General features: G+C 42.0%; 1 protein-coding gene across 2 annotated transcripts in view; it reads right to left on the minus strand.

Moving 5' to 3' along the window:
• SH3RF3 (SH3 domain containing ring finger 3) overlaps positions 1-24,586 on the minus strand; it is a 244,511-nt gene that overhangs the window by 60,309 nt on the left and 159,616 nt on the right. For both annotated transcript variants that reach the window (XM_085053727.1, XM_085053719.1), the window contains exon 4: positions 1,984-2,352. In XM_085053727.1, coding sequence (XP_084909853.1) covers positions 1,984-2,352 — 369 coding nt within the window. The remainder of the gene's footprint in view (positions 1-1,983; positions 2,353-24,586) is intronic.

Below are 24,586 nucleotides of genomic sequence, written 5' to 3' on the forward strand. Positions count from 1 at the left end.
GATGGCAGAGAAGGGACTGAATTTCTGACATTTTTAATTAAAATGTAACCCCTATTATGGGATTAATAGTTATATAAATATAGCTGCATAATTTTAATGTACATTTGGTAAGAGGCAAATTCTGTATTTTTGTAGACCTAACTAAGAAGTTGTAAAAGCAGTTGAATTCATGTTGATAGCTCTTGTGATTTTATCACTAATCTTACAAGGTGAAGTATTTTTCTGAAGGCTGGGCTGCTCCTACAGTTAAGAGAACACTGAAAACTTCAGCCTCACTTTTTCCCCCCTACATTCATTGCAAAGTTTTCAAAGGAAAATGTTTAAATCCATCAAATTAGAAAGCAAGGTTCCCAAAAGCAGAGATATGTATTCATACATGTAAATGCCACACTTGGGGTGACAGGGTGCAATGACACCTTTTGACAGGGAAAAGCCTCTCTTTGCTAAGGCTGATCTGAGTCACCAACACTCTTCTTCCCCTGCCTGGATTTTGGCCAAGACAGTTTTGGCCAGCAGTGATAGAGGCATGTACTCAGCTGCCTTGTCTGCAAACTGGCTCTATGCCCTGAGGCAAAACCACTCCCCAAACCTGCTCCTACCATGGGCTTCATTATACCCCAGCCTTAGCTGAGCTTTTGACCAAGACACCAATTACATGTCTTCCCATCTGCTACAAAGGATCCAATCAATCTTCCTGTGGGCTGGATTTCAATAATCATAACTTGTTACTGGGAACATCAGGCCCTTCCTGTCCTCTACCCCTTGTGTGCAAATGACACAATGGTTTGGGAAATGAGTGGGGTTTCACATACAAATTGTTCTGATAAAACAGGGGAGAATAGTCAAGCCACTTTTTGTTTCATGGTCTAATTTTTGTGGTTTCCTAGCTCAGAATGAGTCTTCACATGACTAACAAAAAAGGGGTGTGCATTGTGTTTCACTTGACTAGCACAGGACAAGAAAAGCCACTGTCTGTCACGTCTCTGTAAAGTCCGAATGTGTCACTCAGTGCCAAAAACCTGGGTGTCATTTACTTAACAAGTTTGGGACCCTCCCTCATGTGTAGTGCTTGCGCTGCTTCACAGATGTCCCAGTACATCTTGGCAGCCATGCTGCTTTGTGTGGGGGCCATCTCCATATCTTCACCCTCCTGCTGGGGGCTGAAAGGGGGGAAGACCTTACACCACAGAAACACTTCCTGGAAAAGGCATGTGGAAGAAAATGAGTGCTATTACAGTTGGACTGAGCTGCCTCTCTGGCTGCTACATGTGGATGGGCAGTGGAAGGAGGTGAGCAGCTGAGGCAGGAGCAAAGGGTTTCAGTGCACCCCTGGTGAGCCTGGTTTCTGTTTCTGCCGGGCCACCAGAAGCAGCCTCTTGGAAGCTCCTTTTGGGATCTGGGGGGATATCTGGGAGGATGCTCTTCTGCATCCTCATTTGAGATAGGGGAGGCCAGGGTGGGTTGCACTGTCAGCATGTGTGATGGTTTAAAAACTCCTTGGGTTTTTCTGAACAGCAGCTACTTGCTGGGTACACCACTTGTCAAAGTACAGCACGTTTGCTTATCCTCTGGTGATCTGTACAGAAATAATTATTCCAAAAATCTTTTTTTATCCCCAGTGTGTGAATTTCATACTGACATTGCTACCCTGCAGGGTAACAGATACATTCAGAGTAATGGGATCACCCAAAATTACTCCTTTCTACAACAGAAACTGGTGCAACATTTGCATTACTTCTAACAAATTGTAGGATTACTTTTTGTTTTTAAAAGTGTTGCGATATTGTGAATCAAATTTGGCCTTATCATCTGGCTTCTCATGCCTGCCCACTGATTAATGTAAGGATGGGAATGGCAGATGCTGAGGACTGTCGCACCAGGACGACAGCACCGTGTGACCGCTTTGTGCGAGGGTGAGCCATTTTGGAAGAGGTGACACAAGGGTGTGCCACCTGCGGGCGACTCACCTCCACCCCTCCTTACCTGGGCTGGGGCGCTGGAGGAGAGGTGGGTCAGGTCTCCGATCCTGGCAGCTGCCCGTGGGTCGCTGGAGCTGATGAGGACGGGGGCGCTGATCTCCATGGAGTGCCGGTTGCTGGCAGCCTGGGAGGACTTGTGTGTCATGCTGAGGGCGGTGAAGGAGTGGCGCTTCTTGGCGTTCTTCTTGCCTTCCACCTGCCGCTGGGCCGCTCCGGCCACCCCTGCGCCGGCCAGCGTGGAGCACGGTGCCAGGCCCACCGCCGCTGCTGCCGCCACCGCCACCGTCTCTGTCGCCAGCGGCATGTCGCAGCCAGAGGCAGCGGCCGAGCATGTCTTGTCCATCTCCATGAGCTGCTTGGCAGATTCATTCAGCTGTGTGGGGAGGAAAAGGGAAAGATAAAAAAGGAGTTGTAGAGAGTGATAAGATTCCCTCCACTGGAGAAAAGGAGGCTTGGGGGGACCTTATCTCTCTCTTCAGCCACCGGAAAGGAGGCTGTAGCCAGGTGGGGCTTGGCCTCTTCTCACAGGTAGCAGCTGACAGGACATGGCCTCATGTTGTACCAGGGGAGTGTTAGATAGGATACTAGGAAAAATTTCTTCACTGAAAGGGTTGTCAAGCACTGGAACAGGATGCCCAGGAAAGTGGTGGAATCACTGTCCCTGCAGGTATTTCAAAGACTTAAAAGACATGGGACTTCAAGGCCATGGTTTGGTGGTGGGCTTGGCGGTGCTGAATTAACAGTTGGATTGGATGGCCTTAGAGATCTTTTCCAACCTAAATAATTCTACAGTTCTATGAATTTGTTTAATTTTATGAGGCTAGGTGAATTATTTCCATCCACTTGTTAATGCTGGGAAGATCAAAAGAGGCAGAGTAAGCATCAAGAAGAGTTAGGCTAGACCCAAGCACCATAAATTGGTCCCCATCAAGCTACAACATTTAAAAAGACAGCATTCCCCAAAACAGCTTGTCCCAGGCTGCTGAGTCAGAGCCTGGGGAAGGAGGCAGGAGCTCCTTCAGCAATGTTTTGCTATTCCCGACATTTGCCACACATGGTTTTGATCCAAGGGTACAGCATCCAAATCCTTCCAGTTTCATCTCCCTGCCTCCCACCTAACACAGGTTATCCAAATGCAGATGCAAACTGAAGGCATCTTTCCCAGCTGTGTCACCTAAACTTTGGAAAAGCTTGATGGCCACTGGAAGACTTGCTCGGGGTCCATCTTGAAAAAGTGGTCTCATCAGTTCTTTTGAAGGGTTTAAAACTTGACCTACAGCCTATGAACACCTCACTAGGAGGCTCAGGCCAGCTTTCAGCCCACTGTTCCTCATTCAATCCACACTCACAGATAACCTCATGTCTATGCAGGCCAGAGGCATGCTGGGTGGCACAACCCTGTCACTGAAGCCTCTTTCCTCTCAGCCTTCACAACTCATCCAGGAAAGCTACACCTTACATGGCTGGAGAGTTTTTAGGTGCACAGGGATGCTACAGTCACTAATGATACATGAAGTGCACTCTGAAGTCAGCAGTGCTTTCTGCACAGCACTCATTGCCAATACATCTTCCCTCGAGGGATGTTCACAGCTGATGGAAAATGCTGCATTTTGCCAACAGACCTTTATATTAAACCAGGATGCACAGCAATATGTTTGTATTTAATGAATAAAAACAACATATGAAAAAGGGAGCCACAGCTAATGCACATGTCCTTTTTCATTTGCTGCTATTCTGAGACCCACATAAACCAGAGGTGTATGCAATACTATTCTGGACTAAAACTAGGCTATTTTTTTCTATAACCACTTTTATGAATTATGGCAGCATCCAAGGAACAGTTAAGGACAAGGTCTTCCAAGGCTCTAAGTAAAAAAAAAACAAACAATAGTTGCTGCTCCAGGACAAGCCAATTTAGAAACCTAACACAAGTGGAAATAGAAGGGAAAAAGAGAGGGAAGGGAAAGATAACAACAGAAAGGTGCAGTTAAACAAATGTGTGATTGTGTAGTTTTTATAAGTCCCAACCACTGTCACCATGCTGTAAATAAAAGAATAGATATTGCTAGCCTTAAGCCAGTCCTCCTAAGCTTGAAAGCACTTCTGACTCCATGAGGACTCATTCTGTGTAACAGGCAAAAATCACACTAACACCCATAAAGTAAACATCAGCTTTCAGGATCCTTCCTTCTGTGACAGCTTCCACCAAGTCAACCAAGAGCCTCCAATTAATGATGCTCGACTACTTTCAGAGCTGCTGGGAGTCCTGCAACCATTCAATTAGCAAGTCATTTTCCCAGCTGCACTCTCCAACTTGAGACCATGCTTGCAGCCAGCACAGTGCACTGCACCTGCCAATTTTTGCCGATAACAGCTGATCCTATTTCAGATTCTTCAGAAATGTCCATTATTTCCCACTTCATCATGCTCTAAATTGGTACAACCTAATATTTGCCAGCAGGCTCCAAGTTGCAAGGAAACCAGATGACTCCCCTCCCTTAAGTAGGTGTTACAGCTCCTCTTACCCCATTGATAAATATAGTCTAGCTGAATTACTTGAAATATTAAGGAGAAAAGGATAAAGCTATCAAATATGTATGACTCTTTTACAGCAGAGGGTGAGGAAATTTTTGCTAATCAACAGCAAGAAGAAAAAGACTATATTTAAACTCTTTGAGATAAGAAGAAATCAAGAGAAAAAAAAGAGTTTAGAATTTCTGATTTTACAACATGTTCCATGTGGACAATGAAGTGCTCCAGCTCTTGATATCAAGCTCTGAATCTCTTGTAAGAATTAGATTGTAAATCCCACTGTCTGGAATCCAATTTTACACTGAAGCTGTTCTTTTTAAAAGAACAAAATCCCTTACTTTTTTGTTCAAAGCAGCACCTAGTTAAAATATCAATAAGAGAGCAAGCATCTAAACATGAAGTGATAAAAAATAACCCTGTATTGATATAAACAAAAGTAAATCTCAACATCAGTAAAAGATTAAAGACAGAAAGAAAACTCCTCCCTGAACAGTCAAGCTAATGAACTTTTGAGAATGTCAGAGGCTTCTTGAAATACTGGGAAAAAATTATTTTGGCCTGCCAAGATAAAAAATGCTTTATGGCCTTATGACTTTATTTTTGTAGAGAACTGTTTTTAAACAGTTTTGCCCACAGATGCTGGAAAGTACTTCCCAAATAGGCTATGAATACCAGAGAAAAGTCTGCTTACTACTTTGTAAAAGCAAACAGTTCTGCCTCTTCACAAAAAAACTTTTAGAAACCCTTTTTTAAACATAAACATGATTGCAAATTTCTTATTTTAAACTTTGAATATGTAAACAAGCATTGCTTTCTGGTGTCTGTCATCTGATCTTCAGGCAGACTTGCTTCCAGATGAGAAGCTTAATGGAAAGTTCTGACCCACAGTCAGTGTCAGGAATTTGACATTTCTGGATGTCTGTAACTTTTATGACAATCTCTACTACCAGAACTCAACTTTCTTGCTCAGTTTTGATCCCTTTTCTAGAAAGAACCTATATTTGAAATTCTGGTCCTGCTAAGCCCCAAGTGACTTGAGACTGAAGCGAGACTGATTTTACCCCAAATCCATTCTTTATAAAGGGGATGTCCTAGAAAACTCGACATAGGTTTTAGAGGGATAAGGCTTGGATCTGAATGCCAAACCAGTCAAATGTTCCCAGCAGCCCTGCAATCCTGTCTAGAAATGCAAAATCTTGCAATGGCAAGTCTTATATTATCTGAGGGACTTACAATGCAAGACATGTGATGAGATGGTGCAGTACAACTGTTCACAGGGTCTCAGTGACTACTAGCTGTGAGATAAGGATGTACCAGCCTCAGTTCATGGAGCTACTGTGCCTGTTTCTCAGGAGGACCTTCCCCAGCTGTGAGGAATCGTACTGGAGACAGCTCCAGCTCATCTGGTTTTGGGAGTGAAGAAGGGTGCGAGTGGAATACCTCTGTGCACAGAGCTTTGTTCACCTCCAAAAAACATTTTCTGACAATGGGAGAAGTAATCAAGTGCTGCTCATTAAAAATTTGGTGGCCTTGATCAGGAAGCTATACTCCCCACCCTGCCACAATACAAGCTGTCATGACTTTAGCATCCAGGCAGAGTCCATGCGATATGAACTAAGGGAGAGGTTTTTTTCTTCTTCTGGCTTTTAAATATGACTATTTTAGATACTGTACTTGACACTTTACCACAGAGGTGACAAATATTAAGCTACACCATTGAGGACTTTTTCACTGCAAAAATTATTTTTTATTAGTCTGTAGATAAACCTAACTTTTTTCTGAAGAATGTATTATGGTGACTTTCAGTCTCTGTTGCATGTGCTTGCACACACACTTGCGCACACACATACACACACACTTCTAACTTCTAATACATGTAGGTTTAAAAAGGAGCACCTGTAAAGGGTTTCAACATATTTCTCTTTTAAGGATGAGTGGATACAGGAGAGAAACTGTCATCTGCACTGATTATCCCCATGTGGGACCAAATATGTTCTTTATATCCCGATGTGACTTAATGAACTAGTTTCAATGGGCAATATTATGCACCTACTTACATACCACAGATGGATGAAGAGTAAGGAAAATCTACTTCTTCTTGTCCAGTGTGGGTGATTATTAACTCTAGGTTTAGTTCAAATAGCAAATTATTACTTTGGAATACATTGTTGTTATTATTATGGAACAAGAGAGAAGCATGGGAAATTTAGGTCAGACTTAAATAATTAATCTTTACTACATCTCCCTTGACAAACATGCCAGTGCATTTACTAATCCATTTTAGTGGCAAAATTATTCTATCCCAGTTTAGAGTTCCAAGGGACACTTTGATACACCGTGGTCACAACAGCAGCTCCTGGGTTGTGGCATTTCACTGACAGTGCTGTAAGATGGAGGACAATTCTGCTATTGAATACTCTTACTTTCTAGTCATTTAGGTATGGGTAAGGGATTAATTTCTGGCTGACATCTGCCCTACCAAAGAGAGGACCTCATTGTGTGGCTTACAAATATATTTCAGCACATACTTGATACTGTGCAGACCAAAGTGTTACTAATATGTGACTAAAATGCCATTCTTTTCTAAATGAGAAAGGATTGCTTAAATTCTCATTTTCACACATGTGCTTCAGAATTTTGATAAACTGGAGGCAATTTGGACCAGATTGTGCAGTTTATTAAGACTTTCATTTGCTATGAAATCTTTTTTTTTCTGTCTTTATGGAAACTATTAGCTGAAGAATGGTGCTGTTCAAATAGAGGTATAAGGTCAGAAGATGTACGGAAGAAATACACATATAAGATTCAAACCAGTTTTAAAAGCAAAAAGTTACAAATTTCCACAAATCTATATATACCTAATACAAAAGAACAAATTGGAAAGAAAAAATATAATTCTTAAGTTTTTGGGAAGGAACCACTGAGCAGAGCAGAAATTAAAATTAAAAGTATTAATAAAACATCTTCACAATGTCCCCATGAAAGACTGAAAATATTTTCACCTAGGGACTGCTGATTTTTATACGTTATGGTTCATAAATATTGAGAAGATCACACGCATCCCTATTTTATGCCTTGAGGAGACTTTGGCAACTTGCAATTCCATATCTGATTTTGTGATTAAAATAAACTGTCTGAATTTATTACTGCATTTTCACATCAGTGTAGGTACTTTCAGGAAATACTAAATTCGTATGCCCTCATTAAACTAGTTTGCTAGTATTATAATTTATGTTCTGAAGCACAGTGAGGTTATTAAGTAACTAAGGGCATAACTATACACGATTCTTCCGTCTCTACCAGGTTCCTGAGAGGACTGCATCTGTAAAAGCATTTTCAGACCCAAAAAATAGTTTTTCAGAAAGCTAAAACAGTTTTTCCTTTCTATTATCCCTACTGGCAAATGCAGGATACAATTTTCTTCTACTGTAGCCAAGTAACAAAACAGCCTTTGACTCAAATGGACATTAGGAGGAAGTACATAATACTTTACCTAATACTTTACATGTTCTTCGCTAGGTTAGTACAGAGAACACAGAGGAATTCCAAGAGCTTACTAATGGGATATTAGCAGAAGAATTTATGCCAAAGGCTCTTTGACCAAGTCATACTGAATGCATCTATAATTTTAATCTTTTATATGTTTTGTTAATTCAGATTTAAAAGTGTTTAGAGAAAGCCTCCAAAGTTCTCCATGGGCAGTTTAAATTCATTTGGCAGAACCTACAAAATCCTACCTCAATTATTCATTTAGGCACCATCTTATAAAGAGTAATTAGTAAGGCACAGTTTAAGAGAAAATATTATAGCTAAACCAAAACATTATTTAATGGTTTTGTGTTAATTTCTAACAATCCACTATTGCCTTTTCTAATTTATTGCCAGGGAGAAACAAGCAAATGTGGAACAGATTTTCTGCAAGTGGTTTATCCATCATGGAAGATAGATTTCTGAAACCCACTCTGTGATTGAGAGCAGAGTTATTCCATGCACCCAGAAAATATAAGAAGCACAGTACATGTGCTTGCTTGAACAGATTCAAATGAAATGATAGCTGCAGAAATCTCAAACTTCAAGCATTCTGTTCCTCCACTCACAGGCTGAGGCATTCATCTCATTCTCTTTTCCTAAAGCCTGCTAAATATGTCAGCATGTTCTCAAGGAATGAAGTCCCTAAGACCCTCCAGCAGATAGCCTTCCTAATCAGGGTCATACACATACACAACAATGTATAGTCTGGAAAAAGCAAGCCAATAATTTTTGTCTACAACATGGCTCTTTGAAAGGCAGCAGTACTTAGCAATCTGTTTGCCTGTCCTACAAGATCTTTCTCATTTAGCAGCAATGTCACTTCTAACGCACTGAGGGGCTAAAGGAATGTAGCATATTAGAACAGCATGTGCTTGGACGAGCGTGTCATCATGATCTTGCAGAATGAAAATAAATGATGCGTGCAGCAGAAGTAAACACTAAGCCCTGGGTGGTGAACAGGGAATTTTTTTCTTTCCCCTTTTTTCCAAATACTTTTAAGATGGAAAATGGTTTGCAGTGGTGGAGAACAAGTTTGGTGTATCCCAGAGAAATGTGCAGTCTGCTGTAAAGTCTGTTCAGGAGCTAAGCACAGCAAGAAACCTTATGGAAACTAATGTCTAAAGAACTGAGAAGAAAGAAAATAAAACTAAATGCAATATCATTAAAAATAGATGAACTCACCAAAAGGAAGTATGCTTTCTAGATCCCCCTCCACTTCCTGAAACAATGCTAGCTATTTAGCCTTCAGCTCCGAGTAGGAGGACTGTCTTGCTCTGATCTGTCATCTCAGAATCTCTGATCTGCTGTGTGTCTTCAATGTGCCTAAGGATTTCCTTCTTCTTTCTATCTGTCCCCTATGGACTCCCTTTCTCATAATGAGGCGCTCATGACTGCACCAAAGCTCCTTTGAAAGCAAGAAATGTAACCAAATACAGCTTTACTCAACATCAGAAAGAGTGGGAGAATACAGCCTATTTTTACTTATAAATTATTCAGAAAGCTAAATAAAAAGTGCAGTCATGAATTCATGGGCTTGATCCTAATTCCTTTGAAGTCAGTGGCAAAACTCCAGCTGCCTTCAACGGTGGAAGGACTGGTGCCCATCTGGCACCAATTTCAGTACCAGAAGAGTCCCTGATGAAGCTTGAGTAGATTTTACTGACAAACTATTTTTTCATCAAAAAAAGAAACTCATTGGAACTTAAGTACCTCTCAGGAACTTGCTTGTTTTGACAAGACGTCCATCAGGAAATTGTTTCTCAGACGATGTTTCTCAGCTAAGACAAGAAATTACCAAAGCCACAGTGATTTAGGAGTTCAACAGGATACTTGGACTCCTGGCTGAAAGCCCCTGTGTGGGGGAACAGCCATGAGAGACCTGAAAAACACTGACACTTTCTGAATAGCAAGCCACCAGCTTTCTGGCTATGCTAAGTATCCTTCACTCCTGTTCTTGCAAAATGGAAAACCTTTGTGACTCTCGCCCTGAGTCCAGGTGCCCACCTGCACCATGAGGGAAGAGGACGGTGCTGGCAGCAGAGTAAGCAGCCTTATGCTGGGCAGCAACCTCGGCAGGGGACCTGGATGGATCAGGAGGCTTTCTGAAGCAGTTCAGACAATGTCCTCATGCCTCACCAAAACCTGGCAGCTGTATGAGCCCTGTATTGTTGCAGCCAGTTACTGCAAGGAAGGGAAGCCCTCTGAAGCAGCTTTGTGCAGAATCTAGAAACCCTTTCACTTGTGAAAATGTGCACTGTGAGCCAGCATGTACCTAAAACTTCAGCATGGGCTAGGAAAGACTGTTTAGATCCTGGAGCAGGGCTGTGTGGATCACAAGTAAACTCTAAGCAGTATCTTTAAAAAGAGCCAAGTCTTGTGTTTTCAAAGTTTTCAGGCAACTCCTTCCTTCCTCCCTCCCTCCCTCCCTCCCTCCCTCCCTCCCTCCTTCCCTCCTTCCCTCCTTCCCTCCCTCCCTCCCGTTTCACAAGGCTACTGGTGCTATGGCTTATTTAGGTGACCAAAAATACCCGCAAAATTATGAATTAACTGAAAACTGACAAGTTAAATACCACCAAATGAGCGCAGAGGATGTCTTCTGAGTTCATGCATACATCAAGCCTGGGAGTCTTAAAGCAAATGACTTCCAAATTATGGTGTGTGACCCCAGGTAATTATAAATGGGACTGTGATGGGACTGTGAACCAGGAACATCATGCTCATGTTGTTGCAGAGACCCTTCTCTTCTTGATAGTGCACTGTGCACACATGCTACCAGATATGAGATTGTGCCCTTTTGCTTATTCTCTCTGATTTGTTCCTGGAAATACAGTTCTTGAAAATGCTGGGTTTGTAATGTTCAGGGTTGTGTGAAAGAAGCAACAATGCCATGCCTTTTTTAAGGAAAACACTTCCAGCTTAATGTGACAAAAGATAAGGATGAAAGAAACAACACATATATTTGTGGAAGTCCTCCATAAATTTGATTTAAAAAGTGTTCTGGTGGGTAATGAGAAAAAGACCTACATGCACCTCACACCATCAATGTTACCTGCAGAAAGCACTAAGTTGGATAAATCTTTGAAGCTCTTGGAAGCTCTTGGAATTGCAACACAAGGAGCATGTGGGAAAGCCCAAGTAATTTTTCAAGTACTGCAAAGCTTTGCCTACACTGAGCAAGCAAGGAGTCTTTGTTGCAGTGATTTACAACTTTGTGTAGAAAAAGAAATCTTGTGCAATCGGGGAAAATTAAGTTTTATGTGCTGCAACTGAAGATTACCTGTGGGGAATTGCATACAAATAAATGCACTGTACTCTCTCTCTCTGATAAAGCAGAAATGAAGAATGAAAGCAAATGCCAAGAAAATGTTTTGGTTCAATTGCTTGTAAAAGGAACTAAGGTATACACAATTCAAGCAGACATTAGCACTAAAGGATTGTGATAAACAGCCTTTGCCCTGTGTGTACTATATTTAGAGACATTTTTTACTACATGGTGTTCTGGCTTCTGCTTCCCAAATACAAGACAGAAAAGGACTGCTGGATGTGGTACAGGGCATTTGCAGTAGTGTGACGTACCATGGGGCTATGCAGTTAGATTGTGTGTGCATGGAGCTCCTGCTACAGCTGGCTATAAAGCAGCTGGTTGTGGTGGCGAGTTCCTGCACCAGCTCCAGGGTCACACTGCGTGTTTCACTGGAAGCAGCCAACACTAATGGATGTCAGCCATCTGTCACAAAACTGCTGTGTCTTTGGAGACATGCATCCAGCCTTTGGGTTTACTATTTGCCAGTTGGGGTGAAAATGTGAGTCAGGACATAGTGTGCTGCTGTTTCACCCAACCATTGCATGACTCCCTAGAGGGACAGTTCTGAGATGTTTCTCTGAAATGGGAGATGAACTATGTGTGTTTGAAACGGGCTGCAGCACCAGGATACATGAATCATCTGTGTGACAAGGAAGACTGGTCTTCTTACCTATGCACACAGATGAAAAAAAGGAATTGTGCTGAGAGAGACATGAGTTGCATCTGAGTTTGTGTCTCATAATTGCCCTATCCTGTGGTTATTACAGTGCAAACTCTGTTTGGAATTTCCTGCACATTTAAAATATCTTCTTCCTGCATAGATGTGCTGATGCCTGGTACAGCAGCATGGCTCTTTTTTCTCAGTGAGAGCATTAATTTGCATCCTTTTTTACTCTATGCAGTGACCAGTTATTTTAAAACAATTTTTACATAACCTTGTCTTACCTTGGAGACCTCTATACTTGCGTCATACTGTTAAAAGGCGGACAACGGATTGGGATGGCATTATGGGGCAGGGGCTGGGGCACAGGGCATATTGCACACTGCACAACAGGCACATCTCAGATTTTTTGAAAGCCTGACCATAACTGAAAGCCGGTCTGTAAGATACGAAAATATGTTTTCTGTGCTATATGTTGATGCAGTTGGGTTCACAACCCTCTCCCTTCACCTTGCAGAAGAAAAATCTGACAAGGATGAATTGTGATGAATTCCCTCAACTCTGCAAATTCTTGACTGAAAATGGCAGCATTCAGCCTCACACTCATAGCCTGACTCACTGCCCCTCACCTCAAAGAACAATTTATAGACCTCTTCGGAGCATCTGAGATGTTAAAATATGATTGGGGGCAAGGCTGAGGTCAGAGTCAGAGGTCTCTTCATTGACTTCCCAACAGCTGCAGTCAAAGGTACATTGAACTCTCTGGCCATCAAACTGGAAAATGTTATTTTTTCAACTTTTTGGGTTTAATTTCTGGTTTAGGGTAAAGGATGAGTACTCAGTGCAGTGGAATCATGCAGTGAAGCAGCTAGTGCCCTTGCCTCTTGTACACTCATCTAAAGCTGGATCAATGTTCTGGTTTCTGCCCAAACCTGCTCTGCCACAGGTGTCACTGTTAGATAAGAGGTGTTCCATTTCTTCAGCACCAGTGAGCTTGGAGCAGATCTTTTCGGATGCTCAGGCACATGTGTCACATTACTGCAATAAAGTATGATGACTGCCAGCATTAGTCACTTTTATGACATCCATATGCAAATGATGTTTATGTTAGTATGCTACAACTGGAAGGAATTTGGAAAACCACTGCTCTAGGCTATGCTGTTTGAGCTCTGAGATGGCAAAATGAATGGGCTAGCAAAAAATCCGCACAGTAGGAAATCTTTCTGAAAGTGCAGAACACTGGGGCTTTTTTTCCCTGTTTGTGGAATTACTCAAGCTCAAATATTTTCCTAACACATTCCTTTCTGAAAATGGACTGCCCTGCATTGCACCTACATTCCGTAGGCAGAAAGACAAGCTGTCCAGAGGAAACTGCAAATGGTGACCACACCATGTGATGCAGTCACACAGAGACATTTGTTAATACTTTTATTATTTTTGCCATTAAATGGTGAAAAGCTCCCACCACACATCAGAATTCCATTGTGAGAAGCATTATGTAAATATAGAGCAACAAGATAGCTCTTGGCCCAAAGAAAGTACAATTAAGTATGAGGACAAGAGACAATGTGTAGTTATAGACAAAATATACAAAACTAGTCTTATCAGCAAGATGGAGAGAGGATTTTGCACACCATACATCTTCTGTAGCCATCACAGACAAGAATAATTTTAGAGAGGAATCTGGAGGGGCAATGCTGGTGCAGATGTTTGAAGCATTCATCACAACAGTGAAGAACAGAGCACTATGGAAGAAAATTAGGATTTAAAAAACTGGCAAAGTGATTGGCATAGCTGGCATTCAGTAGTAAACAGACAATAGGCAGAGAGAGTAATGAGTAATCAAAGGCTTGCAAGTAAGGGCAAGTTGTATGGGCTCTAGTGTACAGAAAAATGCTCCAGAGAAAAGAAAGAAGCAGCAGCAGATGACCACATCAGACTGTCATGAATGAGGCATGTCTGCATTTGCTAAGGATGCAAAAAGAATGTAGCCATAATCAGGGTATGACTTGATGAGAGTTTGAGCTCTGTGAATGCTCAGCAATCAGGTTGGACAAAGGCTGGTAGAATTGCCAGCCACATGGATGAATGGAACCAAGCATGAGGATGTGATTCCCATTGGCAATGTCTTATTACTTGTCATGAAAGTACACTGATCCCTCTTTAACCAGTGACCAAACAGAAAGGAACACACTGAACTGTGTACTGTGTACTGAACTGAAAACTCAGGTATATGCTTAGTGGGAGTTTCTCTGTGCAAAGGAAGACCTATGGGTCACTGGAGTGCTGTGGAGCTGCCTTTGCTTTGACCTTAAATTCACCCCTCAGGAGTGCTTTTGTGCCCTCAAGGACCCCCATATGACAAAACCTTGTCCTTGAGACAGGGTGTGACCCTAAGCAGTAACTGGACAGGGTTAAACCGTGACAACCTCCCAGAGGCTGTAGGGTAGAGAAGCTCAATTCCAGTACCAAGAACTCCCAGACCTTGTCAGGACTGGAAGATTGCCAGGAATTCAGTATCAATCATCTCTATAGCTCTTCTTCCAACTCCACAGTTCATATATTGAGGGATAGTAAAACCATGCATCCACCAAATCAATATAACCACACACTTCCTGAGCGATGCACCTATGGAAGCAAAAGGCTTTGGCTGGGAACAGGCAAGTCTAAGCACTAGACTGGAGCAAGGGGAGAAGATGCTGAGGACATTATTTCTCAAAGGTAGGAGTCGCAGTCTTTCCTTCTGGGCTAGGAAAAGAAAAGGAAAAAGACACAAGAGGAAGTCATGCCTTTAAATTCCTTACTTTGTTGTTGAGGCTGAAGTGGATCAGAGAAAAGGGATCAAGGATATGACCATCAGGGAGTGCTCTCCCTCCTTCTGCAGGGTTGCTTTCTTCTTGGGAAACAGAGCTGCCTCTTCCCTCAGTGTCATCCCTTTAGACATGTGGTAAGAGGAGAATATCTCCAGTATGAGTCTATCACTGTCTGAATGGTCTGGCACCTCTCCTGCTTTGTCCCAGCGTTTCCAGAAAAAAATCTGTTATGGAAAAATTCTATTATAGAAAGCTCTCTCATGAAATTTCCTGTCAATTTGATTCAATTGTGTCTAAACAGATCGGAAGACTTCAAAGTCAGATTTAGAGCAGGACACTCCCTCCAGCCTCACTTAAGCAAAAACTAATATTATTAACCTGGTTTATGAAGTATCTAGTATGCTTTGTCATATAATTATAACTTAATAAAATAATTAGATTATCTGAGGGACAACCAGGAGGTAGAAGAGGTTGCTTGCACCAAGTTCCACATTCCTCACCTCACCATTTTGGTGTATGGCTTAGAGCACAGAGCAATGACAGTAATCTCTGCAGGATATCTGTGAGTGGGGGTTGCTGCCCCTCACAGCCATGTTTTTCTGCAGTGTGAGATGCCACATGACCTCCTTTCCCATCTTCTTTCTTTCTGCCCTACATCAGCATGGATGTTCATGTGACTATGCAGTAAATGGGATGATAAAACAGATATGTCTGGAAACTAAAACAACTCCACAACTTAAATGAATAGCTTTCAACAGGGTGACTTCCCTGATTTATCCCAGCATGCAGATATATCTGGTAGTCCTGGAACATGGAAGGCAGAAGGAAAGAATTTTCACACATGAGGTAAAAGCAGGACAATCCCTTTGGCAGCAGACCTTGCTTTTGTCAGATTAAAATAATGCCAGTATTACATTCAAAAATGGTGCAGCAGGAGATAAAATAAACAATGGCTGGTCTACTTTGTGAAGGAATAAAGTAAGCAAAACCAATGCAATTTCTTCTACAGGATAGACAAAACACAAAGAGGTCAGCGTTCAAGAGTCCTGTGTGTTCTAGAGAAAATCTGGAAAAGATAGAGATTCCAAAATTAATTCCAACATCTTCCCCTGTTTCTGATTTTTGTTTTTAATTTACAGATTCTTCCTCTAGTCTTTTGAATTTGGTTTTCTCAATGTTCAACTCTAACACCCAACAAAATGTTAGAGGATTTCAGATTTAAACATCTGGTTTTGGCACAGCTAATGACATTTTTAGGCTAAAAATCAACTTCATCTGTTATTTTTATTATTTGAAGCATGTATTCAGCATACACACACACACTCCCAGATCTCTTTGTGCCCAGAATAAAAACAATTTGACCATTCCAGGACCTGCAACACTAAGAAGTAGAGAAAGAGGTAAAAACAATTCATCACTATGTCCTATTAGGAAACTATTATTCTTGAAACTACTCTTCTTTAAAAGTTCAAAAGGTCAAGGTCAGACACATTTATGAATATTTACCATGGTAGAATAATCATAAAGTCACTGAATGATTTGGGTTGGAAAGGACTTTGAAGATCTCAGTCCCCCTGCCATAGGAGAGGTTTTCCAGCCCTCTGATCAACTTTGTGGCCCTTCTCTGGGCTTGTTCTGACAGGTTCACACCTTCCTTATGTTGGGGTCCCCAGAGAGGCATGCAGCACTGCAGGTGAGGTCTCATGAGAGCAGAGAAGAGAGGGGCAATCACCTTCCTCGCTCCATTGGCCCTGCTGCTTTGGATGCAGCCCATGATGCAGCTGGATTTCTGGGCTGCAATAGTGCACTGCCGAGTCATGTTGAGCTTCTCACCCACCAGCACCTGCAAGACTTTCTTTTCAGGGCTGCTCTCAATCCATTCTCCACACAATCTGTACTTGTGCTTGGGATTGCCCTGACCCAGGTGCAGGACCTTGGCACTTGGCCATGTTGAACTTCATGAGGTTTGCATGGGCCCACCTCTCAGGCCTCTGAATGCCATCTCTTCCCTCCAGCATGTTGACCATACCACAAAGCTTGGTGTCACCAGCAATCTTGCTGAGGGTGCACTTGATCCCACTGTCCGTGCCACTGACAAAGGTGTTAAACAGCAGCTGTCCCAATACTGACCCCTAAGGAATGCCACTCGTCACTGCTCTCACTTGGACATCAAGATGTTGACTGCCACTCTTTGAATGTGACCGTCCAGATGATTCCTTATCCACTGAGTGGTTCATCTGTCAAATCCAAGTCCCTTCATAATACCTATGCAACATGCTATCTTCTGAAAACAGAGTTAAGAGGGGGCTTTAACAGGCACTCCCTGGCAAATCACTTTTGGTGTCACTCTCATCAACTGTCCCTCCTGTCCCTCTGATGGAGGACATCTTACCTCCCACTGGCACAGCAAAAGATAACATGTGATTCCACCTCTTCCAGGTCCTTTCACAGTCTGGGATTTTAATATTGGACCCATTTTTCTTTGTCACCCCCAGCATAACTGCCGTGGCAGACATAGGGAAACATTTTGCTTTTCACTCATGGGGCTGTGGCCACCAGCAAAGGGGCAGAGAAAGCAGCCAGTTTGCCAGGGGCATCTCCCAAAACCCTCCTACTGACCCTCCATGTCTATATGTGGATTGAAGATCACTATTCAGAGTTTTAAGGCACCAGGAAAGCTCCCCAAGAAGGAAGCTAATTAAGATGTGCAACATGCACCAACAAGTACACTAGGAAACAAAATGAAGAATGCCTGTGTGAGAAATAATGAAATCCTCTAGGATTTTATTTTAATTAACTGCTAGACAGTGTATCTGTTGACATATAGCTTCTTAATATACATTCATGCATTAGCTCTAGATAAGTGAGACTGAAACATACATTCTTTTCAATAGGAAAAATATCCACGGAACAATCTTTTAGAAGCTGTCAGAGGTGATCAATGGCTGGAACAGACAAACGATCTCTTCAGTACCTTCTCCAGAGAGCATGGACTACTGATGATATGCTCTAGACCCCACTCAGAGCCTTGGGGCAGTGGGTATGCTCAGCGGGGAATACTAACTTGTAGTGGTTGAAAACCTGAACCATTGCTGGAGTTTGTCACTGCAGTGGTTGTGTGCTATGAGGCTTCTGAGCACTCCTGGGAAGTCCAACACATTTGTTGCACAGGCAGAAGCTATCTGTAAGAAATGTGCCATCTATTTGCTTGGTTCTTCCAAGATCATCACTAGTCTGTGTGTTCTGTAACACATTGGAACCCTGCAACCGTAACAGAAGAACATAAACTTCGAGGCAACACTCAGTGTAGAAATAACAGAAATGAGACAGAGCTGCACCCAGGACCAGAAAACATATATTCAAGCACAAGCACAGTTCAGGGGACCTGGAGATGAAGGGAAGGGCTGATGTGCTGGTAGCACAGGGAAGTAGCAGCAGATGCAAAATACACTACGCCAGACCCCAGTCAATTTGCACCAGGCAGGATGACAAACAGGATTTTGCAGGCAAAGTGCTGGAAGTACTTCAGTTGATTGTGGCTAGAGACCAAAGTCTTATTATCAGATCAAGAGCAAAAGTCAGTCAATCTTACTGAGACACCTAGGTACCTAGTTTTTGACATCTAGGAAGCAGCACTTCAAAAATGCCCTGTACAGATATAAAACTGATACATGTGACTTTTCAAGAACAGGAAATGGGCTTATTTGTGAAGGTTGTGTGCTTAGGTTGGTTGCGCTGGAAACCTTTTTTGCTATAAATTGCTCCAGAGAGTTATTTTTACAAAATACAGTCTAGGAAATTCAGATGTTATTCATAATTAGGAGGGGTGGGTGGGAAAGATATTTCTGGATATGACAGCTGGCAAATTTCTGGTTTAACAGTCCCTGAAATAATAAGAGGTGATAACAACTTGGATCTGGTTTTGATGAATAGAAATATTGGTCATAACATACATATCCGAATAATTTGATTATGAGTTCATTCAAGTGAAAGCAGGTGAGAGTAACATCAAGAGAAGACCTGCAACTAAAACTGTCGTTCTCAAAAGGCAAATTTTCACAACCTACAGCTATGTCTAAATTTACATGCTGGCTCTCACCATGGCTCACAAAGATCTCATAATTGTCTGGGCTGGAGGATGACTCAAACATGACAGTACTCCTACCTATCTCTGTATGCAGCTTCCCCTCAGTGGCACCCACCTGAGATGAACTTCAGTGTAAATGTGGTGTTCCCTGACAAAGAAAGCAGAAAGCAGCCCTGCTTTGACTTGTTCAGACACAGCCTGAGAGGAGCGAGTGACTCAAAAAGGTCTACAGAGCAGAGTTGCTCAGCTAGTCCAGGGAAAACCTGACATTTAAGTCAAAAGGTGACAGTGCAGCTCAGTTTTGTATCCTGAAGATAGAGGAAAGTGTTAGTGAATCTGTATAACGATCACCTTATGAAGTGTGCCAGAAATCAACAGAGAACTTAAAAGAAATCAGTCAAATTTTAAAAAATCAACTTTTCTGCCCAAAGTCATGCTAATTTACATTTTACATAGGAAATTAAATCAAAGAGCAAAAGGTTCTGTATTTATAGAAGCAAAAGGGAACATAAGAAATCAAGCTGTTATGCAGAGAAGATGGGCCACAGATTAAAAATAACGCGTGTATATAAAAACAATATATACATAATGGGCAAATATATATTTATATATTGTAATATGTTGTATATTTAATCTTCTTCTCACCTCTGACTTCTAATACTTAGTTTTCCTGACTAACATCATCTTTATTTGAACTTCCATAGATAATTTTACTTTTTATGCATATAACTACTTAAATCGATAAGTTTTATTCACGGATTGATGTGAAAGTAGTAGGTGGATAGGTTCTTACTTAGGTCCCTCTTGCAGCCTACAACACAAATTCTGCATGTTTTAGTTTGAATATGAAACATGAGAACTGTATTTTGTACTCCATTCACACAGAAATCTGATACCAAGAAGTATCTTGGAATATCCTACAATATTCTATTGCAGGATTAAAACAAATGGGACCAGCTTTTTAGAAGCTACGAAGGTGCAGGAATGAAATTCTTAAAACAAAATATATACAAAACTTGAAAATGCATATCAATAAAGCTTTTCAACAGAAATTGGCTGAACACCTCTTAGAGATTACATTATTGTCAGCTTTACAAGGTTCTTATTCCATTTTTATCTGACATACAAAAGGAGAGAGAACAGAAAAAAATCAATTGTGATGTTAATGGGTATAATTCTTAACTCATTAGTGTTACACCTACTTATTACTGTGATGAATTTGCTCCTCTGAGATTTAGTGTAGATGATTTTTGTAAAATCATCTACACTAGTTTCCATCTACCCACCTTTCAAAAGCTTTCATTTTTATTCACATAAAATGACACTAGCAAGGCTAAAATGAACGATTTTGACAGTCCTTAAAAACAGAGAATGCATGCTCTTTTTGAAAAGGGCACCAAACGACCGTTACTATTTAATGACCATCTAAGGCTTCAGCTTTTTTGGAAGGCTTTCATAAAATATGCTCTGAAAGATTCAGAGTGTGCTGCCACCAAGACCACACAAACATAAATGACAGGTCAGACATCAAGGTTGAATTCATTATGAGTCCCATAGGGACCCATCTGTCCTCCAGCTGAAGGGAGAAGCCAAACAGACTGAGGAGAGAGAAAACATACTCTAGAAGTGGACAGGGCAACAATTTTTTGTTAAAAATGGTCAAAATAGATATGAGAGCTAGAAATACACACATGCACACATCTGAGTTTTCAAGAATATAACAGTGATGACTGCCCCTGGCAACACCAGCATCGTGGGCAATGGCTGATGGGAATCTGCATATAGAGAAAAAACGGACAAAATCCGCTATTCAGACTGAAAGTGTAAACCACCAGTGCATTCATCTGCAGCTAAACAAAAGTTACCCTCAGCCAAGTACACAGTTATACAGCAAAGGACCTTCTTCTGCTGGGAAGATGGGTCTCTGTGGCACTACTCAGCAACCACAGCTGGGATCCTGGTAAATGTGCTCAGCTTCCCCTGTATGGGTTAAACTGATCCTGTGGGACAGCACAAAATTGTTAAATGTGATGTTTTGCTCTACAAAGATAATTCTGGAATGAAAAATCATTGTTTTCTTTAAGAAATGCATTTGGCTTTGGATTTTATTTTCACTTCTGGCTGAACTCTTTAAACACTGACTTGCAAGAACTCTTTTCCCTAGGGAGTCTTTTGGACCTACGCTGCAGGGCACTGAAACCATCAGCTCTGCCCATTCTCCTCCTCCCTCTTTCTCCTAGACCTCCTTTCTACTTTTTTCTTTCTTTTTTGACTGTGAAGAACAGGAGAAGATCCCCATTACCCTGCTCCACTGCTCTGTAAAAAGAATTTTAAAACTCCTAATATTACTTAATCACAGCTTTCAGTGCTCCTGCTGCCATAAAACATTATAACAATGGGTTGGCACTTCATCAATTGTAATTTGCTGATATTACAGTCACAGTAGTGCTCAACATAATTGCCTTGCTCTACCACTGACTCATAAGGCTTCTTGATCTTGGTCAATATTTCTTTCCTCTGGGTGATACAGGCAGAAATTTTGCTCTAACAGCTAAGATTTTTGAATTTCCAGTTCCTGCCCATCTGAGCAGGATGAGTTCCTCCAAATACTTGGCACACCATTGCCCTCAAATTTCACTCCCAGACACTTAAATCTATTAGGACATGCTTTATCCATCATTGTTCTCAATTTTACCCATAGCAGCAGAACACAACTTTCAAACAGAGATAATAACAGCAGTTATTAAAAATGAAGGAGCTTGCTTGAAGACAGTAAAATATATTCTGTCAGGGCTTTGAATTCCTTGCATCAAAACTCCTCCCAGCAAGAATATCACTTCAAACCATACAGATTATTAATAAGACGTTTATTTCAGGACAGAAGGCACCTTGAGGATCAATTTGATTATGTTGTGGGTTTTTTCTGTAGACAAATTAACACATAAATTATCAGCCCCAGTGACTTCTACTGAAGATGAAGGACAGCAACAAAGTAAGAAAAAACAATTGTCCAAACTCTCCGTGACAGAACATATTGTTTGTGACGCATGCTGTAAAAGTGATCATTGTGAGCTGTGAATATTTGTTCCTTATCCAATTGTAGCTTCTCTGAGGTTGGGACAGAGATGACACTACAGAGGCAGGAAAAAGCCTCTGTGCAGACATGCAAGCACCCTTGCTAAACACTTGTAAGGAATAAAGAATAAGATCCATGCCATGTTACACTCATATGGCTGCACAGACAAGCAAACATAATGCTGAAATAGAGACTTTCTAAAACACTGCAGGGACAAGGTATATTTTGATGTCTGCTAGTTTTTTGTGGTTCTGCTTTCTGCCACCATGGTCTGGCTCTAAAAGTTGTCTTCCCAGGCTTCCTTTACAGAAGTGGTGATCCTGGTGAGGAATTTTCTAACCACCTCTCCTCACCACTTATTGCAAAAGCTTTGTAAGCACCTGCAAAAGCCCTTTGTGCAAGCACTTATGTGAAGGGTATGGCAGCACATTGCCAGGACAAAGTGTTACCAAAGGGGCTGCAACAAGGATTATATCCACTGTTTGTAGCCCTGGCATGCTAAACCCTGAGATCCCCAAAGTGAGGCTTGTTTTCTAATGCTCTGGCTTGCATAGCAAGGGTAAGAGCTCTTGTCTGGGCCGTGGGAGCAACTGGGGACATCAGAGCCTGCCAAGCTGGAATTCACTCTATCCAGAGTGCAAGGCTTAGGATGCCATGTGAAATCCCACACACTTCAGCCAATCGACTCACACAAGTGGAAGGCTACTGTGAGAATTAAGCTTTGCTTATTCTACACATTTTTGCCAAGATTTTGAAAACCACTTAATGGACTTGGACAGACTTGAGGAGTGTTTTTAGATTCAAGTACTACTTGTTTAATGGATTTATTTTATAAACATCAGCATTGAGATTTTAAAAACTTCTTTGGGATTTGACCTGCTGATTCCTTTTAATTTTTAATGCAAAGTAACATCTGAAGCTGGCAACAGCAAGATAATTGTATAACTCGGACACTTGCATAAGCTCATCTTATATTCAGAACAAGGCCTCCATCCACCATGTGGATGAAGTAGGTGGCTGATATTGTAGTCTGGAGGATCACTTCCTTTTGGCTTTACAAAACACTGCACAATTATTATGTCCATGGCACCCAAGTATCTCATTTGAATGGGCCTTTCAAGTCTCCAGATTTCAAATTTATACAGGGAAAATATATGCATGTATACACACAAATAGACACAAAAGTACATATAGTTGTATTTGTTTTACTTACTGTGTGTGTCTGGTACAAATGTACATGCACTCAGACATTCCTATATGTGTTCTTGTCCCTTGGTGCTGGCTACCTGGCTGTTTGCATCTCTTTAGAATATGCCAGCATTGCTGTTCTGACTCTGCACAGTGCTACCTCCTGCTCTTCCACAGCCACCCAGGATGTACTAGTGCTTGGAGACCTTCAGCAAGACATTGCACATGTTCCCTACAGGCTGTTCTTCTGAGGTTATGAGTCCTTCACCCTGCATGAGCAGTAACTAGGGAGAACAGAGACCTAGGAGTGGGAGAAGGATCAGGATGCTGCACAGTGCATAGGCAGTGCCAGCCTACAGATGAAATTAGAGCTGGGGAAAGGTGGTGAGGTGCAATGATGGCTGGCTGTGCAGAGGTCCCCAGTTTGCTCTTTCTGAAGCAAAATTCAGGACAGTAACTTGCTCTTCCCCAAGACAAGAAAAAGAAGGGGAGAAGGATGAAATCTGGGAGAAACCCAGCTTTCTCATTTAATCACAACAAACTGAAAATGCCTTACACATTCAGAATAGAAGAAAACTAGTCATTAACTTATGCGAGGCAGCTGGTTTCCCAATAACGGCTCCTACACATTCTGGTTTTAATATTATTGTTCTTGTCAACTGTGGGAATGCAATGTATATTAATGATGGTTTATTCCAAATTGGTCATTGTCGGAGTTAATAATTAGGTAGTCAGGCACTAATTATCTCTATTTTGTCTCCAATCACTAACTAAGAAATCTGGAGAAGTAATTTCAGAGGCACGCACCAGAGCCACACACAGTAGAGCAGGCTCTGCTGTAGGCACAAGAGATGCTTCACTACAGAGCAGCACAGAAAACATCTGGGAGCAGAGTCAGGGTGATGCTGCTCTGAGTACTGGGTGCAGAGTGGCAGCACCTCAGAAAAATACACAGTCATGTGGTGCCCATCTGGTTTTTGCACCCCTGGTTCACCTGTGAAGGAGGAAAGCTCCTCAAAGCACTACCTGGCACCTGGACAACAGAGCTGCACCAGCAGGGCCACCACAGGCCACCAGTGCTGGCTGCAGCCCTGCTCCCAAGCAGCTTCTGGCTGGAAGGACACCACCAGCAGGACAGGCAGCAGTGGGAAGAGGTCGTACCATAGGTGTGCTCAGGGGAAGTGAAGTCTCAGCATTTACTCTGAAAAAAGACACCTGTGGAAATTACCACAGGCAAGAGCTCAGGACAAGTACAGGTCTGGCACACATGGAATGAGAGCCCTTGGGCACATGAATGGAGGTGTCTGAGGCCCTGCTGGGGCAGGGGACACCCACACCAGCCCTCAGCAGGTCTGTGCATTCAGACCACAGCTGAACCTGCACTGCTGCTCTCCACCAGCCCAGAACTCCTATCT

The sequence above is a fragment of the Lichenostomus cassidix genome, chromosome 1 (genome assembly GCF_008360975.1).
Source record: "Lichenostomus cassidix isolate B80296 chromosome 1, HeHo_3.0, whole genome shotgun sequence".
NCBI classification, from domain to species: Eukaryota; Metazoa; Chordata; class Aves; order Passeriformes; family Meliphagidae; genus Lichenostomus; species Lichenostomus cassidix.